General features: G+C 34.2%; 1 protein-coding gene across 3 annotated transcripts; it reads left to right on the top strand.

Moving 5' to 3' along the window:
* Nucleotides 1-793: 793 nt before the first annotated feature.
* lrp13 (low-density lipoprotein receptor related-protein 13) lies at nt 794-27,817 on the top strand. Of its 3 annotated transcripts, XM_048188746.1 has the most exons (21): nt 794-932; nt 2,796-2,969; nt 4,999-5,205; nt 5,671-5,895; nt 6,017-6,223; nt 7,145-7,374; nt 7,481-7,610; nt 9,629-9,816; nt 10,199-10,382; nt 10,752-10,964; nt 11,493-11,676; nt 13,623-13,824; nt 15,133-15,297; nt 15,444-15,644; nt 17,107-17,650; nt 22,078-22,197; nt 22,299-22,406; nt 23,247-23,480; nt 24,354-24,675; nt 24,762-24,867; nt 27,515-27,817. In XM_048188746.1, the coding sequence occupies exons 1-21, from the start codon at nt 878-880 to the stop codon at nt 27,539-27,541; spliced, it is 4,026 nt and encodes a 1,341-aa protein (XP_048044703.1). In that variant the 5' UTR covers nt 794-877; the 3' UTR covers nt 27,542-27,817. The 3 variants fall into 3 exon arrangements, with proteins under 3 accessions (XP_048044703.1, XP_048044704.1, XP_048044705.1); XM_048188747.1 differs by lacking the exons at nt 4,999-5,205; nt 5,671-5,895; XM_048188748.1 differs by lacking the exons at nt 5,671-5,895; nt 6,017-6,223.
* Nucleotides 27,818-27,912: the final 95 nt, after the last annotated feature.

Genomic DNA, 27,912 nt, shown 5'->3' with positions numbered 1-27,912 from the left:
ACGTATCTGGTCAAAAGGTAAACAGAACCTGGCAAATGTCTCCGGGAGTCAAAGACTGTGTGAGTTTTAAAGGAGATGTGAGAAGTGTAAAAGACTGAATGAAAGAGGTACACCACAGTTACAGCTGACACCACAGCGATAAATGTGCTAAAATGATCCATATCCCGGTCCTTTTCAAAAACATGTACTGTTTATGATGTGTTCAAAGTTCAAAGTAGTTTTATGCTACATTGTTGTGCGTTTCTTCTTTCTGTTGATGTTTGTGATCGTGATTTTAGAGGAGAGCGCAGCGCTTTAGCGCCCTCTAGTGTCTGGGAATGTACTGCAAAATCACAGCGGCGCCAAAGTAACAACCTGAACTTTACTTTTATTAATTATTAACTTTTAGTATTAACTAAAAGAAATTATATAATTATAAATAATTAAAATAATTGAGTTAATTTAATTATACAAATGAATTAATTTATGAAGTAGCCTAGCTTGTATTAACGTTAATAGGCTAGCTATACTAAATTAAATTATGGAATTTAATAAATTATGAAATATTACTGACCATATTAATTAGTATTAGTTATTAATGTATTAATATCTCAATAATAATAACAAATAATGATGATAATAATAGTAATAAATTGTTAATATTAGGCTAGTTGTGATGTTTTAATAGCCTATTTACTCTGATAAAACATTAATTATTGAACTGAATTCAATTTTACAGTTTATTTTAAGTCTACTAAATCAAATGTATTAAATATGACATCACTCATCATGGGTCAATCTGTCATCTGATCAATTAACACACATCGATCTCAGCTGTTCACGCGATTAAAGCGCCACATCTCGAACTGAGCCGGTTTGACTCGCTTCCCCTGCAGTTATGTGTTTATTTGTGTTGCTGAATGTCGCTTCAGGGATCTTTCTGCTTCTGAGAGGTCAGATGAAAGTCTCACATTTAACTTTGGTGCAATGTTTTTTCCTGCGCTAATTTATCTTGTCCAGATATAAAGAAACTGGGGCAGCAAATAGGTGGCGATGAAGATGTCAATAGCACTTTATTTTCAAAACTTTTATCTTCTTGTCGGTTTAGCTTTATAGATAAGTGATTTACTTATTTCAGAACTTTATGATAGTGCCTTTGTAATTCTTAGAGGCATTGCTTTAATTTGCATACATCTAAATACAAAATTATTTTGCTAAAATGTAAAGCAGCCTGTGTGGATCTCAGAAATCCTTTCAAGAATATAGGCTAGGACACATTTCACCCCTAAACAATCAGTACAATGATCATGCAGTCAATTTTTATTTATTTGCATTGTGGCTTTACTTTCATGACAATTAATCCTAGTGTTTTTTGGTCATTTTTAAAAGAAGTTTTATATATATATATATATATATATATATATATATATATATATATATATATATATATATATATATATATATATATTTATTTATTTATTTATTTATATTTATATATATATATATATATATATATATATATATATATATATAATTTTTTTTTTTTCTTTTCATAAATGGTACTAAAAAAAGCAACACTTGTACTCCTTGCGGTCAAAAACTGCGCCCAAACAACATCTTACTGAAAGCTCATTTTTTTTAAGATATCAAGCTCAAATTTGGAACACAACTTTAGATGTATGGTTTTGATTTTCTTACAGATTTGGAGTAAAAAGTGTTTTGGAAAAAAATATTTGTCATATAAAAATTGAAAATAGTAAATAGTATTTGTGCATTTTTCATAACACAAAATTCTATAATTTTTAAGTTCACTTTTTTTTTTTTACTTAAGCAATAGTCTGCCAAGTGTCTTCTTTAAAAAGAGATCAAACTGAAGTCTGTGCTCCAAAGCATTCAAGATTTATGACTGTTTAAACTGATAATTCACCCAAAAATGAAAATTGTCATCATTCACTCGCCCTCAAGTTGTTCCAAACCTGTAACCATTTCGGTCACCATGATTTGGAACAAATGATCATGATCCTGGAACAAGATTCCAATCAACCAATCAGATATGAGGGACAAGTTTAATGTTTATGTCAAGTTTAGGCTTGCAACCAGGGTTAGGTGCTTCTACATCAGTGTTATTCACCTATCTTTCCCCTCTGATTTTAGGGAAAAGTTATGGGATTAGGTTTAGGGGTAGGAAGGCTAAGTTTTCAGACTGGAATGTTGTTCCAGGATCAACAAAATGTTGCTCCAGGAACATGTCTTACTTGGCAAAATCACGGTGACCATACATTTCTTTGTTCTGCTGAACACAAAGGAAAATATTTTGAAGGAAGTTTGTAACCAGGCCGCTTTGGGGCACCAGTGACTTCCATAGTAGGAAAAAAAAATAAAATGGAAGTCAATGGTGCCCCAGAATTGTTCAGTTTCCCACATTCTTCAAAATATATTCCTTTGTGTACAGCAGAACAAAGAAATGTATACAGGTTTGGAACAACCTGAGGGTGTGTAAATGATGACAGAATTTTCATTTTTGGGTGAACTATAATAGTTGGAAATTTCATTTTCAGGTCTATGCTTTGTTTATAAATATAATTTAGTACCATAAAATCCCCTTAAAAATATGCATTCATTTCATTGGGGGAAAAAAAAAGTAACTTTTTGACTGCCACGCGTTGAACACCAGAGGGTTAAACACCCCAACAAAACACTGATGTATAAATTGTGCTTTTTGGTAGTATTTGTTGTAATGCTTTTATGTTGAATAAAATTTAAAAAGAATTTTAAAAAAGCCTGCATGACAGTAATGAGACTCTGTTCTGCTGTAGCTGAAGGTGTTCTGGCTGCAGTGGCTTCTGAACATGTTCCCCTGCGCTGCAGATTGGGCTTCACTCCCTGTAAGGATGGATCAGAGTGTGTGCTCTACAGCCATGTGTGTGATGGAGAGAATGACTGTTCTGACGGCTCCGATGAAGATGAATGTGCCTCTGTCTGCAGCATAGGTACATTTTTAAACAATTTTAGTAAACATTTTTATTTATGTCTGCCCCTCACATAGATTTCAAGAATACAGGGCTAATAAAATGACAAAATACATCAATATTAGGGATGCATGCAACACTTTATCGGGCCAACAATCAATATCGGCTGATACAATTTTCTCTATTAGCCATTGGCCGATTGTTTAAAACAGTGAGAGAGAGGGGGGAAGGAAAGAAAAAAGTAAAAGATGTTAAGGTACCGAATACCTTAAAACATCCAATATCCCGAAAGGACATGCATTTCGAATTATAAGGTTTTTCTTTTCCCTGCTTTTTTGTTTTTTGTTCAGTTTTTTTCTGACCTTATGTTGTTTGTCTGTTGTTTTGTTTTATATTTTTCTGTGTATTTTGTACAATGTTCTGCATGTATATCATTCAATCCAGCAATTTAAAAATAAATAAATAAAATAAACTAAGCCAATGATCAGGGCCGATTATATCCCGTCAATCAAAAGGGGGCGGAAAAATATGTCAGACTGCAACTCATACTGTGTGTGAAGAAAATCTCTCTTGTGTAGGGCTGTCAAAGTTAACGAGACAATAAGTTAAAATTTTTTTTACAAAATTAAGCATTAACAGTTAAATAATGACATTAGCAGGCTCTATTTGAGCCTAAGAATCCCTATGGATAAGAAACAAAGTCTTGGCTTTCAAATTCCGTCCATTGTATCATGAAAATCAAACAATAAATGGTGTTTTGATGCTCTTAAAGGTTTAGTTCACCCAAAAATGAAAATTCTGTCATTAATTACTCGCCCTCATGTCGTTCCAAACCTGTCAGACCTTCGTTCATCTTGGGGAAACAAATTAATCGATTTAATTATGAAATCTAAGAGGCTTGAACCACACATAGACAGCAACGTCATTGCAACTTTCAAGGTCCAGAAAGGTAGTAAAGACATTGTTAAAATAGTCCATGCGACTACAGTGGTTCAACCTTAATGTTATGAAGCGACAAGAATACTTTTTGTGCACAAAAACAAAAATAACAACTTTATTCAACAATTTCTTCTCTTCCATGTCAGTTTCCTACACTGTTGACGTAGTAAACACAGTGCAGCACTTCCTGGTTCTACGTCAGAACACCGGCTCATTATTGGCTGAAACTGTTCATGTGAGCACCACGACGCATGCGTGTGCTGCTGACGCAGGAGCCAGCCAATAATGAGCCAGTGTTCTGACGTAGAACCCTGAAGTGCTGCACTGTTCACTACTAGGCTAGCTATAAAAAAAAATGTCAATTTTTATTTGTGTAATTATTATATCTGAAAATAAATTGCCATTGACTACAATGGTTTGGGCTCTGTTGTTAATTTTAACCTCTAATATTATTATAGTAATGTACCAAATGACAGGGTTTACAGCATTAGTCTGGAGTTTTTTTCTTTAAGAAAATCGAACTATCCATATACGCAGATATCATTCTGAATAATCTGCTATATCAGCATCAGCAGAGAAATTTGGTATCGGTGCATTTCGTCAATGTGTTTTTTACTAAACTAAATGAACTTTAACTAAAATAAAGTTAAAGTTAATTTTTCATTTAGTTTACTTTGTACTAAAATAACTAAAACTAAAATAGAAATGAATAAAAACTAGACAATTAAAAAAATTAAGCTAATTAAAAATAACTATAATAGTATCTCAATAATACTAAAATAACACTGATATGGAGATTTTATTATTATAATTTCTGGCCTTGGTGCTCATATTAATTGGTAAACACTTTTTACATTCATACAGATATATTATAGACTACAGAACAATTCTATATAAGTATTTAATGCAATTACATCAGAAGTAACTGATTACAGAAAATTAAGAGTTATCCTTATTTGACGCTTTCAAAGGAAAAGTAATTCAATTACAGTAATTAAATACTTGGAAATGCATTACACCTAACACTGGTCACCTGATTAATTTATTGCGCTATTTACTGCAGGCTAATAAGAATGCTGTATAAGAGTGTTGAATTTCCATCTGTTCTCAGGTCAGTTTCAATGTGCACATGGTAAGATGTGCATTGAGCAACGGCAGGTGTGTGACGGTGTGGCTCAGTGTCAGGATCGATCTGATGAAGTCGACTGCTTTAAGGAGGGCTGCGCTCATCGTTGTGACAAAAACCGCTGCATCCCAGAATCCTTCATCTGTGATGGAGACACGGACTGTGCGGACGGCAGCGATGAGGCCAGCTGTGGTAGGGGTTTAGTTTAGATTTAAATGGATTGCTGGATTCTAGCTAGGCTAGATGCAACAGGCCTTAGGGCATCTAGTTTGAAGTAAAATTGGCCCTTTGTTTTGGAAACTTGTTTCCGCCACGGAATAAAAAATAAAAAAGGTAACTGTGACCTCTCTATGTTACAATTCTGACTTTTTTCTCGCAATTGTGAGTTTATATCTAACAATTCAGACTTTATAACTCTCAATTTTGGATTTATATCATGCAATTCTAACTTTTATTTCTCTCAATTCTGACTTTATTTATTGCACAATCTGTTTCAAATGCAAAAAAATTTCAGAATTGCGATTTTAAAAAGTCACAGTGAATTACCTTTTATTTCTTTTAGTCTGTGATGGAAGCAAGCTTTCATACTTTGTTTCTCAGAGCAAAAGTTTTCAAAAAACATGCCTTTTGCCTTAAAATTTCCTCTTGTCTTCTCAGATGTTGACCCTGATATAGATGAAGACAACATTGAGGAGGAAGAAAAGACAGAGGATGAAGTCTCAGAAAACACTCCTGTAACTAAAGGACCTCTGCGCTGTTCTTTCGGCTCCAAGTTATGTAGAGACGGGACGGACTGTGTGCTGTATAATCACGTGTGTGACGGCGAGTTTGACTGTAAGGACAAGTCTGATGAAGACGAGTGCCCTGTGCGGTGTGAAACTGGTGAGGAAATCACATAGCAACACTCACATTTATGCACTTTTACATGTTCAGAAAATGTAAAAGTCCTCTGCAATCCCTGATTCAATGATAACATGTTAATATTCCATCCATCTGTTCTCAGGTCAGTTTCAATGTGCACATGGTAAGAAGTGCATTGAGCAACGGCAGGTGTGTGACGGCGTGGCTCAGTGTCAGGATCGATCTGATGAAGTCAACTGCACTAAGGAGGGCTGCGCTCATCGTTGTGACAAAAACCGCTGCATCCCAGAATCCTTCCTCTGTGACGGAGACGCGGACTGTGCGGACGGCAGCGATGAGGCCAGCTGTGGTGAGGTTTAAATTCAGTTTTTGAGGCAGCAGCTTTCATTGGCTGTGAATAGAAACACAAGATTCTCTTTTGTTTTTTTGTCCATTGCAGTGTTATTGTTAACTAAAACAATTTAATAATTCAGCTAATTGAAATAAAGCTTTTTGTTCACTGAAATAAAGGTCAATAAAATAAAGCTAAATAAAATATACATTTTAGATTGAAAACTCAATCTTAAAAAGCTAAATTAGAAATGTTGCCTCATAGCAACTAACTGAAATAATAAAAATTTTAAACCTAAAACTGAAAATATAATATTAATATTTTAAAAAAAATTACAAATATTTAAATGACAAGCACATTACAAATTAAAATATAAAAATAAAAACAAATTCAAAATATATAATACTGTAATAGTAAATTAATACTATAATAATAGATTATTTTTTGTTCGTCTATTGCAGTTTTAGCTAAAACAATTAAAGTTTTCATTCATTTAAATAAAGCTTTTGTTCATTGAAATAGTTCACTGAAATAAAGCTAAATAAAATCTACATTTTAGATGAACATTTCTAAATTTGAAATGTTGATTTAGCAACTAACTAAAATGTTTAAACTAAAACTGAAAAAATAAAAAAGTAAAAGTGAAAATAAAAAATATTAAAAAAACGAATAAATTAACAAGCACATAAAACTACAAAATATTAATAAATACTATGAGTAAATGAATCCTACATTAATAAATAATACTAAAATAACACTGCTCCATTATGCATGATGTTTCTGCAAGTCTGAGATGAACAGCATGGTTGCGAAAGTAAAAATCCAATAAATTTTCTTCATAATTAAATAGTTTTAAACAATAACACCATGACAGTCTGAAAAAAATATTGACCTTTTTTTTCATTTAATTTAACTTGCATCCCATTTCCCGTCCCGTAGGTGAGGAGAGTTGCAGCAGTGCCGAGTGGCGGTGCGGCAGCGGTCAGTGCGTGTCGGTCAGCATGCGCTGCGATGGACATCCAGACTGCAAAGATCATTCCGACGAGGAGGACTGCACTGAACCTCCGCCATGCAGCACGCAGCGCCGCTGTCCGAAGAGCCAGGAGTGCCTGCTGGACGAGTGGATGTGTGACGGAGAGATGGACTGCAAGGATGGCACAGATGAGAGGGTGTGCATTATATGACCAAAAACACATTATTAGAGGAGCATTGTGCACAAAAATGATTAGTTTAGTTGTTCTTAACCCATGTGACTGACTTTCCCATGTGAGACAGAACTGTAAGGAGTCTCCAGTGCAGTGCGGCGAGTTCCAGTGGCCGTGCTCCTCTAACACGCAGTGTATTCCTCAAGCCTGGCGCTGTGACGGCTCTGAAGACTGTAGGGATGGAAGTGATGAATCTGGTTGTGAGTTTCTACAGTTTTATCAAACTGGAACATGCTGAACCCAGCTCTGACCCCAATGCAAGATCATTTCCATGTGCTTTAAAGGGAACCTATAATGCCCCTTTTACAAGTCTCTGGTGTAAGCAAAACACACCGTTTTTGTGGGTCCCTTTAAATGCAAATGAGCTGCTGCTCCCAACCCGCTTTCCAGAAGAGGGCGGAGCTTTAACAGCTCGCGTTTCGGTTTCTCAATAACAACAAAGCTGGAGAATCTCACGCAGCCAAAATGAGGATTGTCAGTAACGGTGTTCAGCCTTGCATTGTTCAAACCGGAGTCGACACTGATGGAGAGACTCAGGAAGAAGTTACAATTTTTAGGCCTAGCCTACACATACACGGGTATTTTTATAAATAGAATTTTTCCTCCATTTTAAAAAAAAATCGCATACACACAAGCACAGTTTCAAAAAATCTCGGTCCACATGAAAACGCAAAAAACACACTATGAAGCACTGCCAAATGCTGGCCAATCAGAAGCCTGGAAAAAAAAGTTTATTACTGTTACTGTAGGCTATAACATTGTCATTTTATTAAGCATTTTATTACTATTATTATTATTAATTCCATAAACTAGAACAATACAGTGAGACATATTCATTCGAAGTAAAACAAACAAACATTGTCATAAGCAGTGACCTGCGTAATATTGCATTCTGACACCTCTGTGCCGCAATATAAAATGAGAACTGTGCATGTATCTGTATACGTTATAAGCCCTATTAGTACAGTTGTTAGCAGCAATATTTTGGCTACATACTTCATTGCACAGACTCACCTCACGTAAACAAAGGAGACACAATCTGACGTCAAAATTCTAGGGTTAGTGATGTCACTAACTTGGGAAGAAGCTCGTTGTAGTCCCTACCAGCCGTTTGGTGCAGTCCTTAAACAGTGAAATTCTGTAAAAGAAAAAATCTCCCTTTGCATTGAACTTTGAGCGTTGTAACTTTGCAGATGTTGTTTATGCTCAAACATCAACATTACACACTAACTAAAGTTAAAAAATTGAAATCATAATCAACCACCCCTTTAAACATTAGAAATTAGTCAACATGAAATCACAATTGACCCTATTTACTTTAATACAGGTTCCTGTTGTTATTGTGGACAATTCATTCAACAGTTCTCCAACCAACTGTCATAGAGATACTTTTAACAATTCCCAATAGATAGAATTATTGACTCTGAAATACGTTGTATTATAAAATGGGTTGCAAGGGTTTTGTGTTGATTATAAGGATCCCCACTTAGAAATTGATTTTGTGAGTCACTTCTCAGGAATAATTGATGAGACGATTGTATAGAATAAAATTAAAGAAATATACTCTACCATTCAAAAGTTTGGGATTGGTTAGGTTTTATAATGTTTTTGATCTGGCTGCATTTTATTTGATCAAAAATACAGTAAAAATAGAACAATATTGGAAAATATTTTTACAATTAAACTGTTTTCTATTTTAGTATATTTAAAAATGTATTCCTGTGATGCAAAGCTGAATTTTCAGCATCATTACTCCAGTCTTCAGTGTCACATGATCCTTCAGAAATCATTCTCATATGCTGATTTGCTTTTGCTGCTGATTATTATCAGTGTGAAATATATCTTATTATTTTTGTGGAAACAGCGGTACTTTTTTTTTTTTTTTTTTTTTTTTTTTTTTTTTTTTTGAGTAGAAAGTTCAAAAGAACAACATTAATTTGAAATAGAAAAAAAAAATTACCAACCCCAAACTTTTGAATAATATTGTAATATAATTCTGATTGGATAATGTTTATGTAAATGGCATTCCTGTCCACATGTTTTCATTATGATACTTTCCTGAATTTCACCCCACTGGAAAATTTCCAAATTTTGCATAAAATTGCCCCAAAATAAAAACCATTTCAGTGGGATTTTATTTGGGATTAAACCGTAATCATAGTTTCACCAGATTTGACTTTCATCTGCATTAATGAATGTCTGGTCTGTGTTTTAACAGGTCCGAGTGTGTCCTGTCCTCCTCACCTGTTCCAGTGTGGTAGTTCGGAGTGTGTGGACCCATCTCAGCTCTGTAACAAAGTTACTAACTGTCTGGACGGTTCTGATGAGGGCACGAGCTGCCAGACAGATAAATGCTCTGAACAGCCAAAGTGTGCACAGGACTGTCGCAGCACACCTTCAGGGACGGTATGACTTCTTCTTTCTGTTCTAATGTCATAAAATGTCTGTTTTGAATATCTACCAGCCTCATAAAGTTTGACATAATACTGACATGCTCTAGTTCAAAAGTTTGGAGTTGGTATGGTTTTTAATCTTTTGATGAAACTTAAAAAGCAGAAAGATAATATGACAAAAATGGATGTCATTGTGCTCCACATGACCCATTGAATCTAAAGGGCATAAATTAAAAGCATATTATCCATGTTGACCAGTTGGTGGCACTGTCTTCAAACAAACTGCATGGTGTTTAGTTTCAATATAGTACACCAATATATCTCTAACTTTGGTGCTTGGCCTCTTAATGCTTACTGTTTTGTGCTTCCTTTCACTTTTTATATTCTTCCTATAGCGCTGTTGGTGCAGGATTGGCTACAAGCCTGTAGATGACGGTCTGGGGTGTGTTGATGTGGATGAGTGTGTGGACCGTCCAGACTTCTGTTCACACTACTGTAACAACACTCAGGGCTCATTTGTGTGCTTCTGTAGTCAAGGTTATGTTCTGGAGCCTGATGGTCACAGCTGCAAAATCACAGGTTACGAGTAAAAAAGTTTATAATGCAAATATATTTTTTTTCTGGATGTAAAACAGACTGTTTGGAATGGCATGCATACTGAGCAGTATACACTCGATATTTTATTTTGAAAAAATGGTGTGTAAGACCGTATGCATTATGCAACTAACATTTTAAACAGTGCTATGTTACATTTTTACACGACCTAATTGCATGCATATTTAAACGAGCAACATCCATTTATCTAAAAAAAAATAAAAATGAATAAAGCTATTTAGCATTTCAAACTGATGTTAAAAGGTTGCTTAATTAAAAAAAAAAAAAAAAAGATTTTTTCATTTGATACGCTGCACCTTTCTTTACACAAGTTTAATTCTGCACCTGTCTCAGGTGAGCCATACCTATTGATGTCTGTGCAGTCCGAGGTCTTTCTGCTGGGTCTGAGGAGCTCCAGTCTGGACGTTCTCCTCTCGTCAGAGAAGCACTTTGTCCTGTCGCTTGACTACGACTGGCAGAAGCAGAGAGTGTACTGGATCAACCTCAACACTGACAACATAAAATGGCTGTCACTGGATCAGAAGAGCAAAGGAACCATCATTAAAGGTCAGTTGTTTTTGTTAACTATGAATAAAACTATTAAAAATTGTTTTCGGTAACTGAAATAAAGCTGATATAAAACATAAGTATTAGATGAAAAACTTCAATGTAAAAAAAATTAAAAATTAGAAACTGAAATGAAAAATAAATGAAAGCTAAATAGAAATAATACACAAAAATATGAATACTATAATAGTATATAAATAATACTAATATAACACTGTTAAAGAAGCTATTTACATTCTTATGTACCTTTTTTTTTTTTTTTTTTTTTTTTTCCCTTTAAATCCACTTATAGTGTTGGTCAGGGTTATTTCGCTAAACGCTGTCATTTAGAACTTAATTTAGTACATAATTTGAACCGAAATGACAGAGGCATTAAATTCAGATATTTATGCTACGGCCTGACCATGACTAGACTGGTCATGTTGCAGAAACGCGCTATAGGTGTAAATATGTCTGGTCATGTGTTAAAGTGTTCATGTTTTTAAAATCACAGAATTGGGAGTGTAAGTGTCTATCTCTCTGTGTCAGGGATCAATGCAGACAGTCTGGCTATGGACTGGGTGGCGAGGAACCTCTACTGGGCTGACAGCGTCAACGGCCAGATCAATGCAGTGGGGCTGGACAGTGATGCCGCCAAAACCACAGATCGTGTGGTGATCCTGGGTGAAGATCTTGGGCAGCTTCGCTCCATCGCTCTGCTGCCACAGAAAGGGTTAGAATAATCATTTTTATGTCACATTATTGGTTATCAAACATTTTTTTAAAATCAGAAAATCACATCAAGCAACAAGACATTCTGCTGTTTGATTGGCTTTTCTTTCTGTAACATTGCCCTTTGTGTCACATGATCCTTCAGAAATCATTCTAATATGCTGACTTGCTGCTCAAGAAACATTTCTTATTATCAATGTTGAAAACAGCTGTGCTGCTTAATTTTTTGTGGAAACAGTGATACATTTTTTTTCAGGATTCTTTGATGAATAGAAAGTTCAATCCTTTGTAACATTATACATGTCTTTACTGTCACGTTTGATCTATTCAATGCATACTTGCTGAATAAAAGTAATTTCTTTAAAAATAAAAATCATACTAACCCCAAACTTTTAATCAGTAGTGTATATTAAAGGTCCCGTTCTTCGTGATCCCATGTTTCAAACTTTAGTTAGTGTGTAATGTTGTTGTTAGAGTATAAATAAAATCTGTAAAATTTTAAAGCTCAAAGTTCAATGCCAAGCGAGATATTTTATTTAACAGAAGTCGCCTACATCGAACGGCCAGTTTGGACTACATCCCTCTACTTCCTCCTTTAATGACGTCACTAAAACAGTTTTTTGACTAACCTCCGCCCACAGGAATACACAAAAAAGGGGGCGTGGTCTTGTTGCGCTCCCACGGAGAAGAGCAAGAGTTGCGTTTGTAGAGTGTGTTTGTCGCCATGTCGTCGAAACGCTGTTATTTTCATCCCGCAGTCCAATCACCTTTGTTTGGCCTTCCCAGGGACGCTGTACTTAACTCGGTTCCCGAAAATTATAATCCACATGTAAAACTATGTTTACAATAACACTGAGCGTGTGCATCTCCACGTTATGGTAAGAGGCGTGACCTTTCCGGGCAAGGTTCGCTAAGCTGCTGTCGAATCACAACACAGGAACTGCTGGCACAATCAGAACTCGTTACGTATTTCTGAAGGAGGGACTTCATAGAACAAGGAAGTCATCAGCCCGTTTTTATGACAGTGGAAACAGCGGTATACAGATAAGTAAATTATGTGAAAAATACTGTGTTTTTTTACACGCGAAACATGAACACGTTATATTGCATATAATATAAACACAATCAAAGCTTCAAAAAAACCACGAAAAACGGGACCTTTAAAGGGGTCCTTGATTAATGATTTCACTTTTTTAACTTTAGTTAGTGTGTAATGTTGCTGTTTGAGCATAAACAACATCTGCAAAGTTACAATGCTCAAAGTTCAATGCAAAGGGAGATATTTTCTTTTACAGAAATCGCTTTAAGTACTGCAAAAAATGGCTGATAGGGACTACAACAAACTTCTTCCCAGGTTGGTGACATCACAAACCCCCAAATTTACCATACCAGTTGCCATGCCGTCATTTTACGGCGGACTGCTTCACAAATGAGGGTCAATTCAACACAAAAGATTCTCCAGCTTTGTTGTTGTTGAGCAACTGAAGCGCGAGCTGTTAAAGCTCCACCCTCTTCTGGAAAGGGGGCCGGGAGCAGCAGCTCATTTGCATTTAAAGGAACACACACAGAAATGGAGTGTTTTTGCTCAAACCCAAATAGAGGCAAATTTGACAAGCTATAATAAATGATCTGTGGGGTATTTTGATCGGAAACTTTAGACACATTCAGAGACTTATATTACATCTTGTGGAAATGGACATAATAGGTCCCCTTTAAGAGGTTTAGGTTTAAATGTTTTATTCAGCGTGTATGCACTGATAGATCATCAAACGTGACAGTAAAGACATTTATAATGTTACAAAGGATTGAACTTTCTCTGTTTATTTTTTTAACTTACAGAGCTGCCAGTGGGCACTACAAAATTTTAGTACCAATGATTTAGAATGCCTTATAATGTAAATATAACTTTTTGTAATTTATTGACCCTGATATTTGCCATCCTTTCAGAATAATGTTCTGGTCAGAAACGGGGGAAAAGGCTCAGATAGAAAGAGCAGGAATGGACGGCTCAGACAGGCGTGTGCTGGTCAGTCACTCTCTCCGGTGGCCGGTCAGTCTGACTGTGGACTCCATTCATTACAGAATCTACTGGACAGATGAGAAACTCAAGTGTATAGGATCAGCCAATATTGATGGAGGAGATATTAAGGTAGTGAATGTGTCCACCAAGCAGTTTGAGAACTGTAGCATTTCAGAAAATGTTTAATAGGGCTTTTAATATAGCTTCTAACATGCTTTGCTAGTACTTGAATGTGTTTAAAGTTGCATACCTTGTTTCTGGATCAACATTCCTGTCTATCAATCCATTGTTAGTCTGTTATACAGTGGTGAATGAAATACACAATTCAAGTACATGAGTAAAAGTACAGATGCCCTAATAAAATATTACTCGGGTACGATACTCCTTTTCAATTTTACTTTAGTAAAAGTACAAAAGTATTTGATTTTTAATGTACTTAAGAGTATTGATCCATGAACTGTTTATTCATTTATTCTAGCCAGCACTACTTGGAATAGTCCTTGTCAGCAGCACTAAGAAAGATTAGTGCAGTCATTTAATGTACTGCAAACTTTTATTTTATTACCAAAACTTATTATGCACTATCAAAAAAATAAATAAACTTCAGTATACTAAAAATATCAATTGAAATTTGATAATTCAAGTGTGCAAATAAGTGAAATAATATACCATAAACGGTGGTATTTTAAAAACAAGGAAAAACTAAATATGTGTAAATATGTGGCGATAAATAATATACAATGTACAGATGCCACATGGGGCAAAATCCATAAATATTGTCAGAGAAATGCTATGCAAACATTCAATTTGATTGTATATGAAACTGCTATAGACGGGGAGACAAATGCGAACGTGTCCACATTCAAGCATTTCATTGGGCTTAAACGGCTTTAGTTTCATAAATAACTGAAAGTCATGACCTAAATATGATTTTCATTTACAATAATCAACTCTAAAATTCGACATTAGAAACTTTTCGCCACATCCAACGATATCCCATTTCTCCTGACTTTATTGTTGAATCTGTGATTTGATTCGAGAACAGCTGTAATTGGATCAGTCTGAATTGTGAGTGAATCGTTCAGTGAGATTTGTGAACCAATTCAACAGGTTCACTGGAATGAATCGGCTCATTCACAAATCAGACCTCCTTCTCTTGCATCTCAGAGTGTGCCAATTTCAAAATAACGAGGAACGATATGTTTTTATGAAATGTATTAAAAAGTATATTATACTTTTGGAATGTAGTGAAATAAAAGCAAACATATCCAAAATGGTCTGATAAAGAAATACTTGACGTGTACGTACTGTCCACCGGATAGATATGGGTCATCAATGAAAGAAAAAGGCCCTATGAGAATATCATCAATTAGATTCCAGCATTTTTTAAAAACATTAATCAATAATTTCTACCCTTCCTCTTCCATAATTTTGCAGCTCTTGCAGCTGATGGAGACCCCCAGTCCATTCTCGGTGTCTGTATTCAATGATAAGGTCTACTGGTCTGATACCAAAAGAGGAACCATTCAGAGAGCTCACAAAACCACGGGCAAACAGCACCAAGTCCTGCTCAAACGTCCTGGACAACCATTCGGATTGAAGGCAAGTATTCCTAAATGCCGTGATCATTAAAAACTAATTAAACCCAACAGACATTGTTAAAGTGTGTACTTGCTTGATTTGAAACATGCATGTGTAAAATGTAATGAAGTTTAAATCAGTTAACTGGTGCTTGTGTGTCTCTGCAGGTCATTCATGCTCTTTTCCAAGTGGGCGTCTCTAACCCCTGTGTTTCCCAGCACTGCTCTCACCTGTGTGTTTTAGCACCAGGGCTGAAGGCCGTTTGCAAGTGTCCAACTCAGCTGATGCTGGATGAAGATGGACTCACCTGCTCTAAACCCAAAGACTCCTCCTTCCTGCTGTTTCTTTCTCCTGCTGCAGTCACACAGGTGTTGCCAAAATTAGATGTTTATAAATGTTCAAACACTTGCAGTTACTTGCAGAATAGTGCAGTTTCTATAAATTCATCTCATGAATTTCTTACAATGATTTTGCCAAAATATGATGGTCAAAACATTGTCTCTCTGATTCTAGCATATGGTCAGGAAAAGGGTTAGTTTGGACACAGCAGTGTTTTATGATGCACTTTCATACACAGCATATGATCCAGTTAAAGGTGAAGCACACCTCTAGTTGCACCAAATGGAATTGTGAAAGTAATGTTTTCTAAAAAAGAAAATCTTAGAAATAATACAAGGTCTCTGTGCTATGGAAGCTTGTTACTGCCACTGAATTAAAAAAAAAAAAAGAAAAGAAAGGTAATTGCGACATTTTATGACTTTTTTTCTTGCAATTGCCAGTTTTCGTCTCACAATTCTGACTTTATTTTCTCTGAATTGTAATATAAACTCACAATTGCGAGTTACAAAGTCAGAATTGCGTGATATAATCTTGCAATTCTGCCTTTTCTTAGGATTGTGAGTTTATCTCAGAAGTCTTTTTCCCTCAGAATTGGACTTTACCTCGCAATTGTGAGTTTATATCTCGCGATTCTGATTTTATTTCTTGCAATTGCAAGTTTATATGCCACAATTCTAAGTTTATAACTCGAAATTACTATTTTTATACCATGCAATTCTGACTTTATAACTGTAAACTAGCAATTGTGAGAGTCAGAATTGTGAGATAAAGAGTTGTAATTATCTTTTAAATTTTTATTCCTTGGCGGAAACAAGCTTCCGTACTGTGCTGTCCATGTTCCGTACATATGTTTGCAAATATTTATTCTCCATCATTATTTTTTCAGTTCTAGAATGTCTTTTCAGGACGTTGCTGTTTTTGTTGATCATTTTTATGCCTTGTGAGCTTAAAGTTGGCATGAAATGAGAATTTATCCTATCTATTTTCTAAATAAATCATTCTTAACACATTGTGCATGGAACACAATAACATCTTTAACCAATGGATAAAACCAAGTCCCTACCCTACATTTTTTTTTCTTTTTGATAATCCATTGCACTCAGATGTATGTCACAATATGGAAGAGAAGATCATTTGTCACCAAAATGATAACGTTTTATAGATAGCTAACACGGATGAGGTGTTATCAAATATCAAAAATGACTGGTGATACTCTCGAAAGCATCAGTAAGAATGTGAAACCAATCTGTAATGTTTTGCATTATATGCCACTGTTTTCCAGAAAAAATTAGTTTATGGATTTGTTACATTTATATCTGGTTAAAAAAAAAGTGAAGGAAAAAAATAATATTTTTAAAATATTTAAAAATTCGGCATGTTTAACAAATAAAATTAAGAAAATAAAATCCTTACAATTGAGCACTTCATACATCGTCTTCTATGCAGAGTTAAGTGTATTAAACTGATTAAGACCATTTGTCTTTCTTTCAGATTTATTTACAGAGCAGACAGAGTGGCGTGAACTTACAAAACTGGCCTGAACATCGCCGTTTAGACCTTCCTAACATGAACAAGCCAACCATGTTAGATTTGGTGCTGCGTGACCTGACCCTGTATGTGTCCGATGGCAGTAAGCCCGTCGTGGGACTCTTTAAGATGAAGGACACCACGCTGGTGCCTCGTGGGAAACTTCTCCAGCTACATAAAGACTCACTGCGTGTGTTCGCCGTGGACTGGATCACCCTGAATGTGTACTGGAGCAGCGAGAAGCTGCCTGGCCTGCAGGTCACCACACCGGAGGGCACGCACACCAGTGTGTTAATACGGGACGGTGTCGGAGCTATTGAATCCATTGCTTTGGACCCACCCAGCGGACACCTCTGCTTTTCAAACAAAGTCCAGGAAAGTCAGATGACCAGGGTGGAGTGTGCCTATATGAATGGGCAGAACAGGACAGTGGTGTGGAGTAATTCAGTCCGGCCAACTTCACTGCTCTTGACGGATGAAGGGAATAAACTGTACTGGGCCGACACTGGTATGCCTTTTTTTTTTCTCCTCATATATGTAAGTAAATAGAGTAAAAACATTAATATTGTGAAATTATGACATTTAAAATAACTGTTTTCTGTTTGAATGTTTTAAAATGTAATGTATTCCTGTGACGGTATCATTACTCCAGTCTTCAGTGTCACATGATCCTTCAGAAATCATTCTAATATGCTGATTGGCTGCTCAAGAAACAATTGTATATTATCAATGTTAAACAGTTGTGCTGCATAATATTTTTGTGGAAACTGATACATTTTTAGGATACTTTTGTTGAAAGGAACAGTATTTATTTGAGTTATAAATATTTTGTAATGTAAAAGCCTTTACTGTAACTTTTGATCTGTTTACTACGGAAGAGGATTAGGGTCAAGCAATAATAAAAAAATAAAACCATCTCGAGATTAAAGTTGTTAAATTTCGAGAAAAAAGTCGAGATAAAATGTTGAGAATAAACTTGTTAAATTACGAGAAAAAACTTGTTAAATTTCAAGAAAAAAGTTGAGAAAATGTTGAGAATAAAGTCATTAAATTACGAGAAAAAAGTCGTTAAATTACGAGAACAAATTCGTTAAATTATGAGAAAAATGTCGTTAAATTTCGAGAAAAAAGTTGAGATAAAATGTTGAGAATAAACTCGTTAAATTTCAAGAAAAAATTTGAGAAAATGTTGAGAATAAAGTCATTAAATTATGAGGAAAAAAGTCGTTAAATTACGAGAAAAATCATTCAATTACGAGAACAAATTCGTTAAATTAGGAGAAAAATGTCGTTAAATTTCAAGAAAAAAGTTGAGATAAAATGTTGAGAATAAACTCGTTAAATTACGAGAAAAAACTCGTTAAATTTCAAGAAAAAAGTTTAGATAAAATGTTGAGAATAAAGTCATTAAATTACGAGAAAAAAGTCGTTAAATTACGAGAACAAATTCGTTAAATTATGAGAAAAATGTCGTTAAATTTCGAGAAAAAAATCTAGATAAAATGTTGAGAATAAACTCGTTAAATTACGATAAAAAACTCGTTCAATTTCAAGAAAAAAGTTGAGATAAAATGTTGAGAATAAAGTCGTTAAATTACGAGAAAAAAGTTGTTAAATTACGAGAAAAAAGTCATTAAATTACGAGAACAAATTCGTTAAATTATGAGAATGTCGTTAAATTTCAAGAAAAAAGTTGAGAGAAAATGTTGAGAATAAAGTCATTTAATTACGAGGAAAAAGTCGTTAAATTACGAGAAAAAAGTCGTTAAATTATGAGAACTTGTTAAATTTCAAGAAAAAGGAGATAAAATGTTGAGAATAAACTCGTTAAATTACAAGAAAAAACTCAAGATAAAATGTTGAGAATAAACTCGTTAAATTATGAGGAAAAAACTCCTTAAATTTCAAGAAAAAAGTTGAGATAAAATGTTGAGAATAAAGTCATTTAATTACGAGGAAAAAGTCGTTAAATTACGAGAAAAAAGTCGTTAAATTATGAGAACTTGTTAAATTTCAAGAAAAAAGTTGAGATAAAATGTTGAGAATAAACTCGTTAAATTACAAGAAAAAACTCGTTAAATTTCAAGAAAAAAGTTTAGATAAAATGTTGAGAATAAAGTCATTAAATTACGAGAAAAAAGTTGTTAAATTACGAGAAAAAAGTAATTCAATTACGAGAACAAATTCGTTAAATTAGGAGAAAAATGTCGTTAAATTTCAAGAAAAAAGTTGAGATAAAATGTTGAGAATAAACTCGTTAAATTACGAGAAAAAACTCGTTAAATTTCAAGAAAAAAGTTTAGATAAAATGTTGAGAATAAAGTCATTAAATTACGAGAAAAAAGTCGTTAAATTACGAGAACAAATTCGTTAAATTATGAGAAAAATGTCGTTAAATTTCGAGAAAAAAATCTAGATAAAATGTTGAGAATAAACTCGTTAAATTTCGAGAAAAAAATCTAGATAAAATGTTGAGAATAAACTCGTTAAATTACGAGAAAAAACTCGTTCAATTTCAAGAAAAAAGTTGAGATAAAATGTTGAGAATAAAGTCGTTAAATTACGAGAAAAAAGTTGTTAAATTACGAGAAAAAAGTCATTAAATTACGAGAACAAATTCGTTAAATTATGAGAATGTCGTTAAATTTCAAGAAAAAAGTTGAGAGAAAATGTTGAGAATAAAGTCATTTAATTACGAGGAAAAAGTCGTTAAATTACGAGAAAAAAGTCGTTAAATTATGAGAACTTGTTAAATTTCAAGAAAAAAGTCGAGATCAAATGTTGAGAATAAACTTGTTAAATTACAAGAAAAAACTCGTTAAATTTCAAGAAAAAGGAGATAAAATGTTGAGAATAAACTTGTTAAATTTCGAGAAAAAGGTCAAGATAAAATGTTGAGAATAAACTTGTTAAATTACAAGAAAAAACTCGTTAAATTTCAAGAAAAAGGAGATAAAATGTTGAGAATAAACTCGTTAAATTACAAGAAAAAACTCGTTAAATTTCAAGAAAAAAGTTTAGATAAAATGTTGAGAATAAACTCGTTAAATTATGAGGAAAAAACTCCTTAAATTTCAAGAAAAAAGTTGAGATAAAATGTTGAGAATAAAGTCATTTAATTACAAGGAAAAAGTCGTTAAATTACGAGAAAAAAGTCGTTAAATTATGAGAACTTGTTAAATTTCAAGAAAAAAGTTGAGATAAAATGTTGAGAATAAACTCGTTAAATTACAAGAAAAAACTCGTTAAATTTCAAGAAAAAAGTTTAGATAAAATGTTGAGAATAAAGTCATTAAATTACGAGAAAAAAGTTGTTAAATTACGAGAAAAAAGTAATTCAATTACGAGAACAAATTCGTTAAATTAGGAGAAAAATGTCGTTAAATTTCAAGAAAAAAGTTGAGATAAAATGTTGAGAATAAACTCGTTAAATTACGAGAAAAAACTCGTTAAATTTCAAGAAAAAAGTTTAGATAAAATGTTGAGAATAAAGTCATTAAATTACGAGAAAAAAGTCGTTAAATTACGAGAACAAATTCGTTAAATTATGAGAAAAATGTCGTTAAATTTCGAGAAAAAAATCTAGATAAAATGTTGAGAATAAACTCGTTAAATTTCGAGAAAAAAATCTAGATAAAATGTTGAGAATAAACTCGTTAAATTACGAGAAAAAACTCGTTCAATTTCAAGAAAAAAGTTGAGATAAAATGTTGAGAATAAAGTCGTTAAATTACGAGAAAAAAGTTGTTAAATTACGAGAAAAAAGTCATTAAATTACGAGAACAAATTCGTTAAGTTATGAGAATGTCGTTAAATTTCAAGAAAAAAGTTGAGAGAAAATGTTGAGAATAAAGTCATTTAATTACGAGGAAAAAGTCGTTAAATTACGAGAAAAAAGTCGTTAAATTATGAGAACTTGTTAAATTTCAAGAAAAAAGTCGAGATCAAATGTTGAGAATAAACTTGTTAAATTACAAGAAAAAACTCGTTAAATTTCAAGAAAAAGGAGATAAAATGTTGAGAATAAAGTCATTAAATTATGAGAAAAAAGTCGTTAAATTACGAGAACAAATTTGTTAAATTATGAGAAAAATGTCGTTAAATTTCAAGAAAGTCGAGATAAAATGTTGAGAATAAACTCATTAAATTACGAGAAAAAACTCGTTAAATTTCAAGAAAAAAGTTGAGATAAAATGTTGAGAATAAAGTCATTTAATTACGAGGAAAAAGTCGTTTAATTACGAGGAAAAAGTCGTTAAATTACGAGAAAAAAGTCGTTAAATGTCAAGAAAAAAGTCGAGATAAAATGTTGAGAATAAACTCGTTATATTACGGGAAAAAAGTCGTTAAATTTCAAGAAAAAGGAGATAAAATGTTGAGAATAAACTTGTTAAATTTCGTGAAAAAGGTCAAGATAAAATGTTGAGAATAAACTTGTTAAATTACGAGAAAAAACTCGTTAAATTTCAAGAAAAAAGTTTAGATAAAATGTTGAGAATAAAGTCATTAAATTACAAGAAAAATGTTGTTAAATTACGAGAACAAATTCGTTAAATTATGAGAAATTTTTTAAATTTTTTCTCATAATTTAATGACTTTATTCTCAACATTTTCTCAACTTTTTTTCTCGAAATTTAATGACTTTTTTTCTCATAATTTAATTACTTTTCTCAACATTTTCTCAACTTTTTTGTTTTGTTTTAATTTAACAAGTTTTTTCTCGTAATTTAATGAGTTTATTCTCAACATTTTATTTAGACTTTTTTCTCGAAATTTAACAACTTTAATCTCGAGATGGTTTTATTTTTTTATTATTGCTTGGCCCTAATCCTCTTCCGTAGTTTACACACTGTTGCTGAATACAGGTATTTTAGTTTTTTTTTTTTTTTTATTGACCCCATATACAGTAATGTAATATAATGGTCTTTTCTCTAGGTCTTGCAGTAATTGGTTCAGTTGGCATTGATGGTTCTGGATACAAGGAAATAAAGACAGAAGGCAGCTTGATGGCATTTGCTTTGGTTAATAAAGTGCTTGTTTGGATTACTAAAAAAGGTACCTTTGAGTTGGGAAGTTTTGTGCTCTTCCTGTGGGGAAAAACAGGTCATACCAGCTTAAGGTGGTTTTTACCTGATAATCTGTCCATTGTTGTTTAGATTCCACTAAGTGTTGGTTCAGTGACGATGAGCACACGGGGAAGCTGTGGTTCGAAGTGGACTCCGAGATCGTCAGTCTGAAAGCATTCGCAAAGTCGAGACAAAAAGGTGAGCAGGAAATAATTTCAAACCTGGGTAAAATTCACTTAAAAGGTTAGTTTACCCAAAAATTAAAATTACTCTCCCTCATGTCGTTCCAAACCCGTAAGACCTTCGTTCATCTCCAGAACACACATGTAAATATTTTTGATGAAATCTGAGATCTTTCTGTCCCTCCATTGACAGCTATACAACTACCACTTTCAAGCCCCAGAAAGGTAGTAAAAATATCATTAAAGTAATCCATGTGACTCCAGTGGTTTAACCTCAATTTTATGAAGCACTTTGTTTGCACAAAAAAAAAAAAAACATAATTTACAAAATATTAATCTCCAAAGCACGTTCATGAGAGCACCACAATGCATACATGTTGTTTTTTTTAATGTGCAAACAAATCACTAGCGTCACTTCATAAAATTGAGGTTAAACCACTGGAGTCACATGAATTACTTTAATGATATTTTTACTACCTTTCTGGGTCTACGGAGGGACAGAAAGCTCTCAGATTTAATCAAAAATATCTTCATTTGTGTTCCGGTGATGAACGAAAGTCTTACGGGTTTGGAAGGACATGAGGGTGAGTAAATGATGACACAACTTTCATTTTTGTGTGAACTATCCCTTTAAGACAATTGTGGGCAATTGAGCATTGTAGGATCCATGATGCAGTGGTAGCAGAGAGTCTTGTTGCTCAAGTGGAGACACAGGTTTGATTCCGGACTGTCATTTCCTGATCTCATTCTCTCCCCTCCTATCTGTGTCTCCTCTGCCCTGTCCATTTAAAGGCATAAAAACATATATTTAAAAAAATAAATGCATGGAATTTAATTTGTCTATTTCGTATTTCAGGCACTAATCTCTGCTCTAATGGTAATGGAGGCTGCAGTCACCTCTGTCTTGCGTTCCCTGGAGGAATGACGTGCCATTGTGCCCACGATCACCGCCTGGTCAACGGCAAAGACTGCAGCTCAGACCCCCGCTGCCCTGAAGGCACCAAACCATGCCTGAGTGAAGACATCTGCCTACCTCTGGAGCAGTTCTGCAATGGTGTCGCGGACTGCCCAGATCATTCTGATGAGAACTGTGAGGAATCACAAAACCCAACCTTTTGGCTTACATATTTGAAACATTTAAGGGAGGAAAAAGTTAGCTTTACTAACAACGTGCATTATGCTGATGCAGGTGAACATTTTTACTCCTTAAAGAATCTCATGAGTGTGAATCTCATGTCACATTTCACCCTCAAATCAAAAGAGAAAAATAGAAAATTACATTTTTTCATAATGCAAATAATCTTGATGGTCCTAAAAATATACATAATTTTATTTTGGGACACTTTCTTGACAATTACATTTTTATGATGATTATCCATTTCCCTCTAATTTGTTAATTTTTGTTATGGATTTAATTCAATAATTGTATACATTATAATGAGAACTGTAAAATAATTGGAATGGTCCCAAAATAGCCCTATATATCGGTGTTACTTTAGGGTACATTTACACAACAACGGAAATGTTTTTTTGCATACAAACAACAAAAAGCTTGCGTTCTAAGGCCCCTAAAACGGCGTTGTCGAGTAAATGAATGGGCAAAATGCATAAGAGTTCAGTTTTTAGTTAAACGGTCTTGTATAAACGGGCCCTTAGTATCCATGAAATACTATTATAGTTTCATTTTAATATTTTAATGTATTTGTTTTAAAGTTTTAGTAGTTTTGTTGTTTTAGCATTTGTAATAGTTTGTTTAATGTCTATATAGTTAATGTTTATTTTAATTATTGTAGTACATCAAGTTAGACAACATTAAAATGAGAAATGTTGCCTTGGCATCTAGCTGAAAGTTAATTTTTTTTTTTTTTTTATATATTTTATTAAGTTGTTTAAATTTTAAGTTGTTTTAGTTAACTATAATAACCCTGATATATCAATTTGCTCTTCTGTTTTATCATCTTAGGTCTCCAAGATACACAACATAAAAATGTTCGGATCAATCCTAAATCGTTTCGTCCAGGTTTGAGTGAAAACGTCATTCCAGAGAACGTGGAGTCTGCGGCGTGTGGCGTTACGCTGTGCAACGGCAACGGTAAGTGTGTGAGCCAGGACGGAGTGACCGTGTGTGTCTGTGAGGCGGGTTATGGTGGAGAGCGCTGCCAGGTTGCTTCGGGTGGACTCTCACAGGGGCCGGTTCTGTACGGAGTAGTTGGACTGGCTGCCGCTGTGGTCGTCCTGGGGGTTACCGTCGGCATCATTCAAAAGAAAAAAGCCACAAATCGGAGGTACACTGTAATCTGCTTGCTTTCATTCACCCAGGAAGGTTGAAACCATATTGGTAATGAGGATTAAAGCATGTTTGTGTGTTTAGGCAAGCAGCACAAGCAGTGGATGTGCAGGAAACAGGCATGAAGGAACTAGAGAGACATGAGCCGTCTTCAGCAAAACCTAATGGAAAAGACACAGAATTGTCAGAGGTAGGAAATAGAATGGTAATGATATTAAAGGCACAATATGTAAGATTTTTGGATTAAAATATCCCAAAACCACTAGAACAATGTTATATATTTTGATTTGTGTACTTACATTATACCAAATGTTTCCAAGAATGTATAAATCCAGAGAAATAAGCAGGGATGCAAACAGTTAAGAGGGAAAAAGGTGAGAACATTGTGCGGGGCGGGGTTTTTTTTTTTTTTTTTAGTTATTTGTTTTGCATGCTCATTTGTAGTTATTTTTTATTACCCTATATGTCCAAAACTGTAATTTTTCATGAAAAACATATTAACATATTGTTGCAACATTTTACCAAAATCAACATTTGTTTAAAGGTGCCCTAGAATTAAATATTGAATTTATATTGGCATAGTTGAATAACAAGAGTTCAGTACATGGAAAAGACATACACTGAGTTTCAAACTCCATCGCTTCCTCCTTCTTATATAAATCTCATTTGTTTAAAAGACCTCTGAAGAACAGGCGAATCTCAACATAACACCGACTGTTACGTAACAGTTGGGATCATTAATATGTACGCCCCCAATATTTGCATATGCCAGCCCATGTTCAAGGCATTAGACAAGGGCAGCCAGTATTAACGTCTGGATCTGTGCACAGCTGAATCATCAGACTAGGTAAGCAAGCAAGAACAATAGTGAAAAATGGCAGATGGAGCGATAATAACTGACATGATCCATGATATCATGATATTTTTAGTGATATTTGTGAATTGTCTTTCTAAATGTTTCGTTAGCATGTTGCTAATGTACTGTTAAATGTGGTTAAAGTTACCATCGTTTATTACTGTATTCACGGAGACAAGAGAGCCGTCGCTATTTTCATTTTTAAACACTTGCAGTCTGTATAATTCATAAACACAACTTCATTCTTTATAAATCTCTCCAACAGTGTGTAATGTTAGCTTTAGCCACGGAGCACTATCAAACTCATTCAGAATCAAATGTAAAACATCCAAATAAATACTGTACTCACATGATCCGACGCATGCATGCAGCATGCATGATGAACATCTTGTAAAGATCCATTTGAGGGTTATATTAGCTGTGTGAACTCTTTTTGCTGTTCAAGGCAAGCGCGAGCTCCGGGGCGGGGGAGCGGGAGATTTAAAGGGGCCGCAACCTATATATCGGTGCATAGTTAATGATGCCCCAAAATAGGCAGTTAAAAAAATTAATTAAAAAAAAAACTATGGGGTATTTTGAGCTGAAACTTCACAGACACATTCAGGGGACACCTTAGACTTATATTACATCTCTTAAAAAGATGTTCTAGGGCACCTTTAAAATATCATGTTATAAAAGACAAAGTGCTATGCAGGATATTTAAGACAATATTGGCTGATTAGACGGCAATACTGTTTGCCACATCTCAGACCTCAAATACATAAAATATTACCCATTATAGACATAGTAATTTTAAAGTAAAGAGTAAAGGAAACACTGTACAGTACTTACTGAAACAACCAGTTCTTTATTTACCCTTGCAACTTCACAAGTACCCTTGTACCCAACTTATACCCTTTCAGTTCTCACTGAAAGATGAGGAGTTTGCATCTATGCTGGTTGTATTTTTTTTAGAAACCATGGAAGCACCAAAGACGCTTTAATATATTGTTTTATCAGAAAGGTGAGCAACTGTTTGGATACGTTAATCGACAGAAAACTTATTGGTAATTAGCTCAACATGGTTAGTCTAATTGTTTAAATTGATTTACAGTGAGTACCATGATTAATATCGATCTAGCTTACTGCAGTGTGCGACAAGAGTCTCATAGCAGCAGCCGAGCGAACGCAGATTAGCATTATAACAACTTTCAACACACAAATGTATCTAATATGATAAGACAGCACTGCGTTACGTTACTCCATACGCTTGACCAGAAGAAGCGGAAGTGCTCGTCTGTGGCATAATAAAAGCTCTACTGCTCTCAAGACGTGTCGCGCTCGTCTCTCATTGGCAATCGCTCCAGCGGCCTCGTTCTGCTCCAACGGTTTTCAGCCACACCCTGCTTCATAAAACAGTAATGTTAATAAATATTTAATATATTAGCTCATCCGTGAACATGATTTCTGCACGAGTCCTTTTGGATTCTTTTCCATCGGCTGAAGACAACACATCCCATGATTCCGTGAAATCAAAGCGTCATCAAGCTACACCTTTGTTTAGAATACGCGACCTCTAGTGGTGAAATTATATATTGTGCCTTTAAAGATATAATTTCCCCAAAAATATAAAATGTGTCATTTACTCACCCTCTTTTAATTCAAAAACCATATGACTTTATCATTGCTGATGAAAAATATTCCCATGAGCGAAGATGGTGTAATTTGCTGTGAAAATGCTTTAGAAGGTTTTGAAATAACTCGTCTTTGGACCACTTTTTTCAATCTTTTTTTCATGCGTTCATATGGAAACAGTATGAACATTCTACAAAACATCTACTTTTGTGCTTCACAGAAAGAAATCTATATATTGCTGTAGAACAACATGAGGGTGACTGATTGACAAATGTCATTTTGGGTGAACTTCCTTTAGCGTGAGGAGAGTTTTAATTTAAATCAATGTACAAGATTTGACATGCTTTATCTTTTTTTCTGTCTTTAGGAAAACGTGGTAACGTCTGTGGACTAGCTTCATCATGTCAGCATCTTGGTTTCTTTGAAATAAAGTCTTTTTGCATATTGAAAAGTCAAATTCACAGTTTAGTTTGCATAATTAACTTTGCCATCTGTAATCAAACTGTTTCATAACTAAAATTCCATTCTTCAATGGGTCTAAATGATGAAACTTCCCGACTTAGATGACGATATCTTGGTTTACCACATAGGTACAGCAGAAATTAATTTTTGCCACAGAACCACGTTGTGTACCTGTCAAAATGAAAGATTAAAGTCAATTTTTAAGAAACCTGTTGTGAAATGATCCTCTTCACCACAAAAGTTTGGGAAGGAAATTAAAGGGATAGCTCACCCAAAAATTAAAATTGTCATCATTTACTCACC

This window comes from Megalobrama amblycephala, linkage group LG4, assembly GCF_018812025.1.
Source record: "Megalobrama amblycephala isolate DHTTF-2021 linkage group LG4, ASM1881202v1, whole genome shotgun sequence".
NCBI classification, from domain to species: Eukaryota; Metazoa; Chordata; class Actinopteri; order Cypriniformes; family Xenocyprididae; genus Megalobrama; species Megalobrama amblycephala.
The sequence above is the reverse complement of the archived record's forward strand: the minus strand, read 5'-3'. Positions and strand labels throughout refer to the sequence as shown.

What these genes read in the sequence shown, in the direction of transcription:
- lrp13 (XM_048188746.1), top strand. Translation starts at nt 878, where the DNA reads ATGTGTTTATTTGTGTTGCTGAATGTCGCTTCAGGGATCTTTCTGCTT. An exon ending in GACAACCATTCGGATTGAAG is followed by an intron (nt 15,298 to 15,443) that starts GCAAGTATTCCT and finishes GTGTCTCTGCAG; the next exon opens with GTCATTCATGCTCTTTTCCA. An exon ending in CTCCTGCTGCAGTCACACAG is followed by an intron (nt 15,645 to 17,106) that starts GTGTTGCCAAAA and finishes TCTTTCTTTCAG; the next exon opens with ATTTATTTACAGAGCAGACA.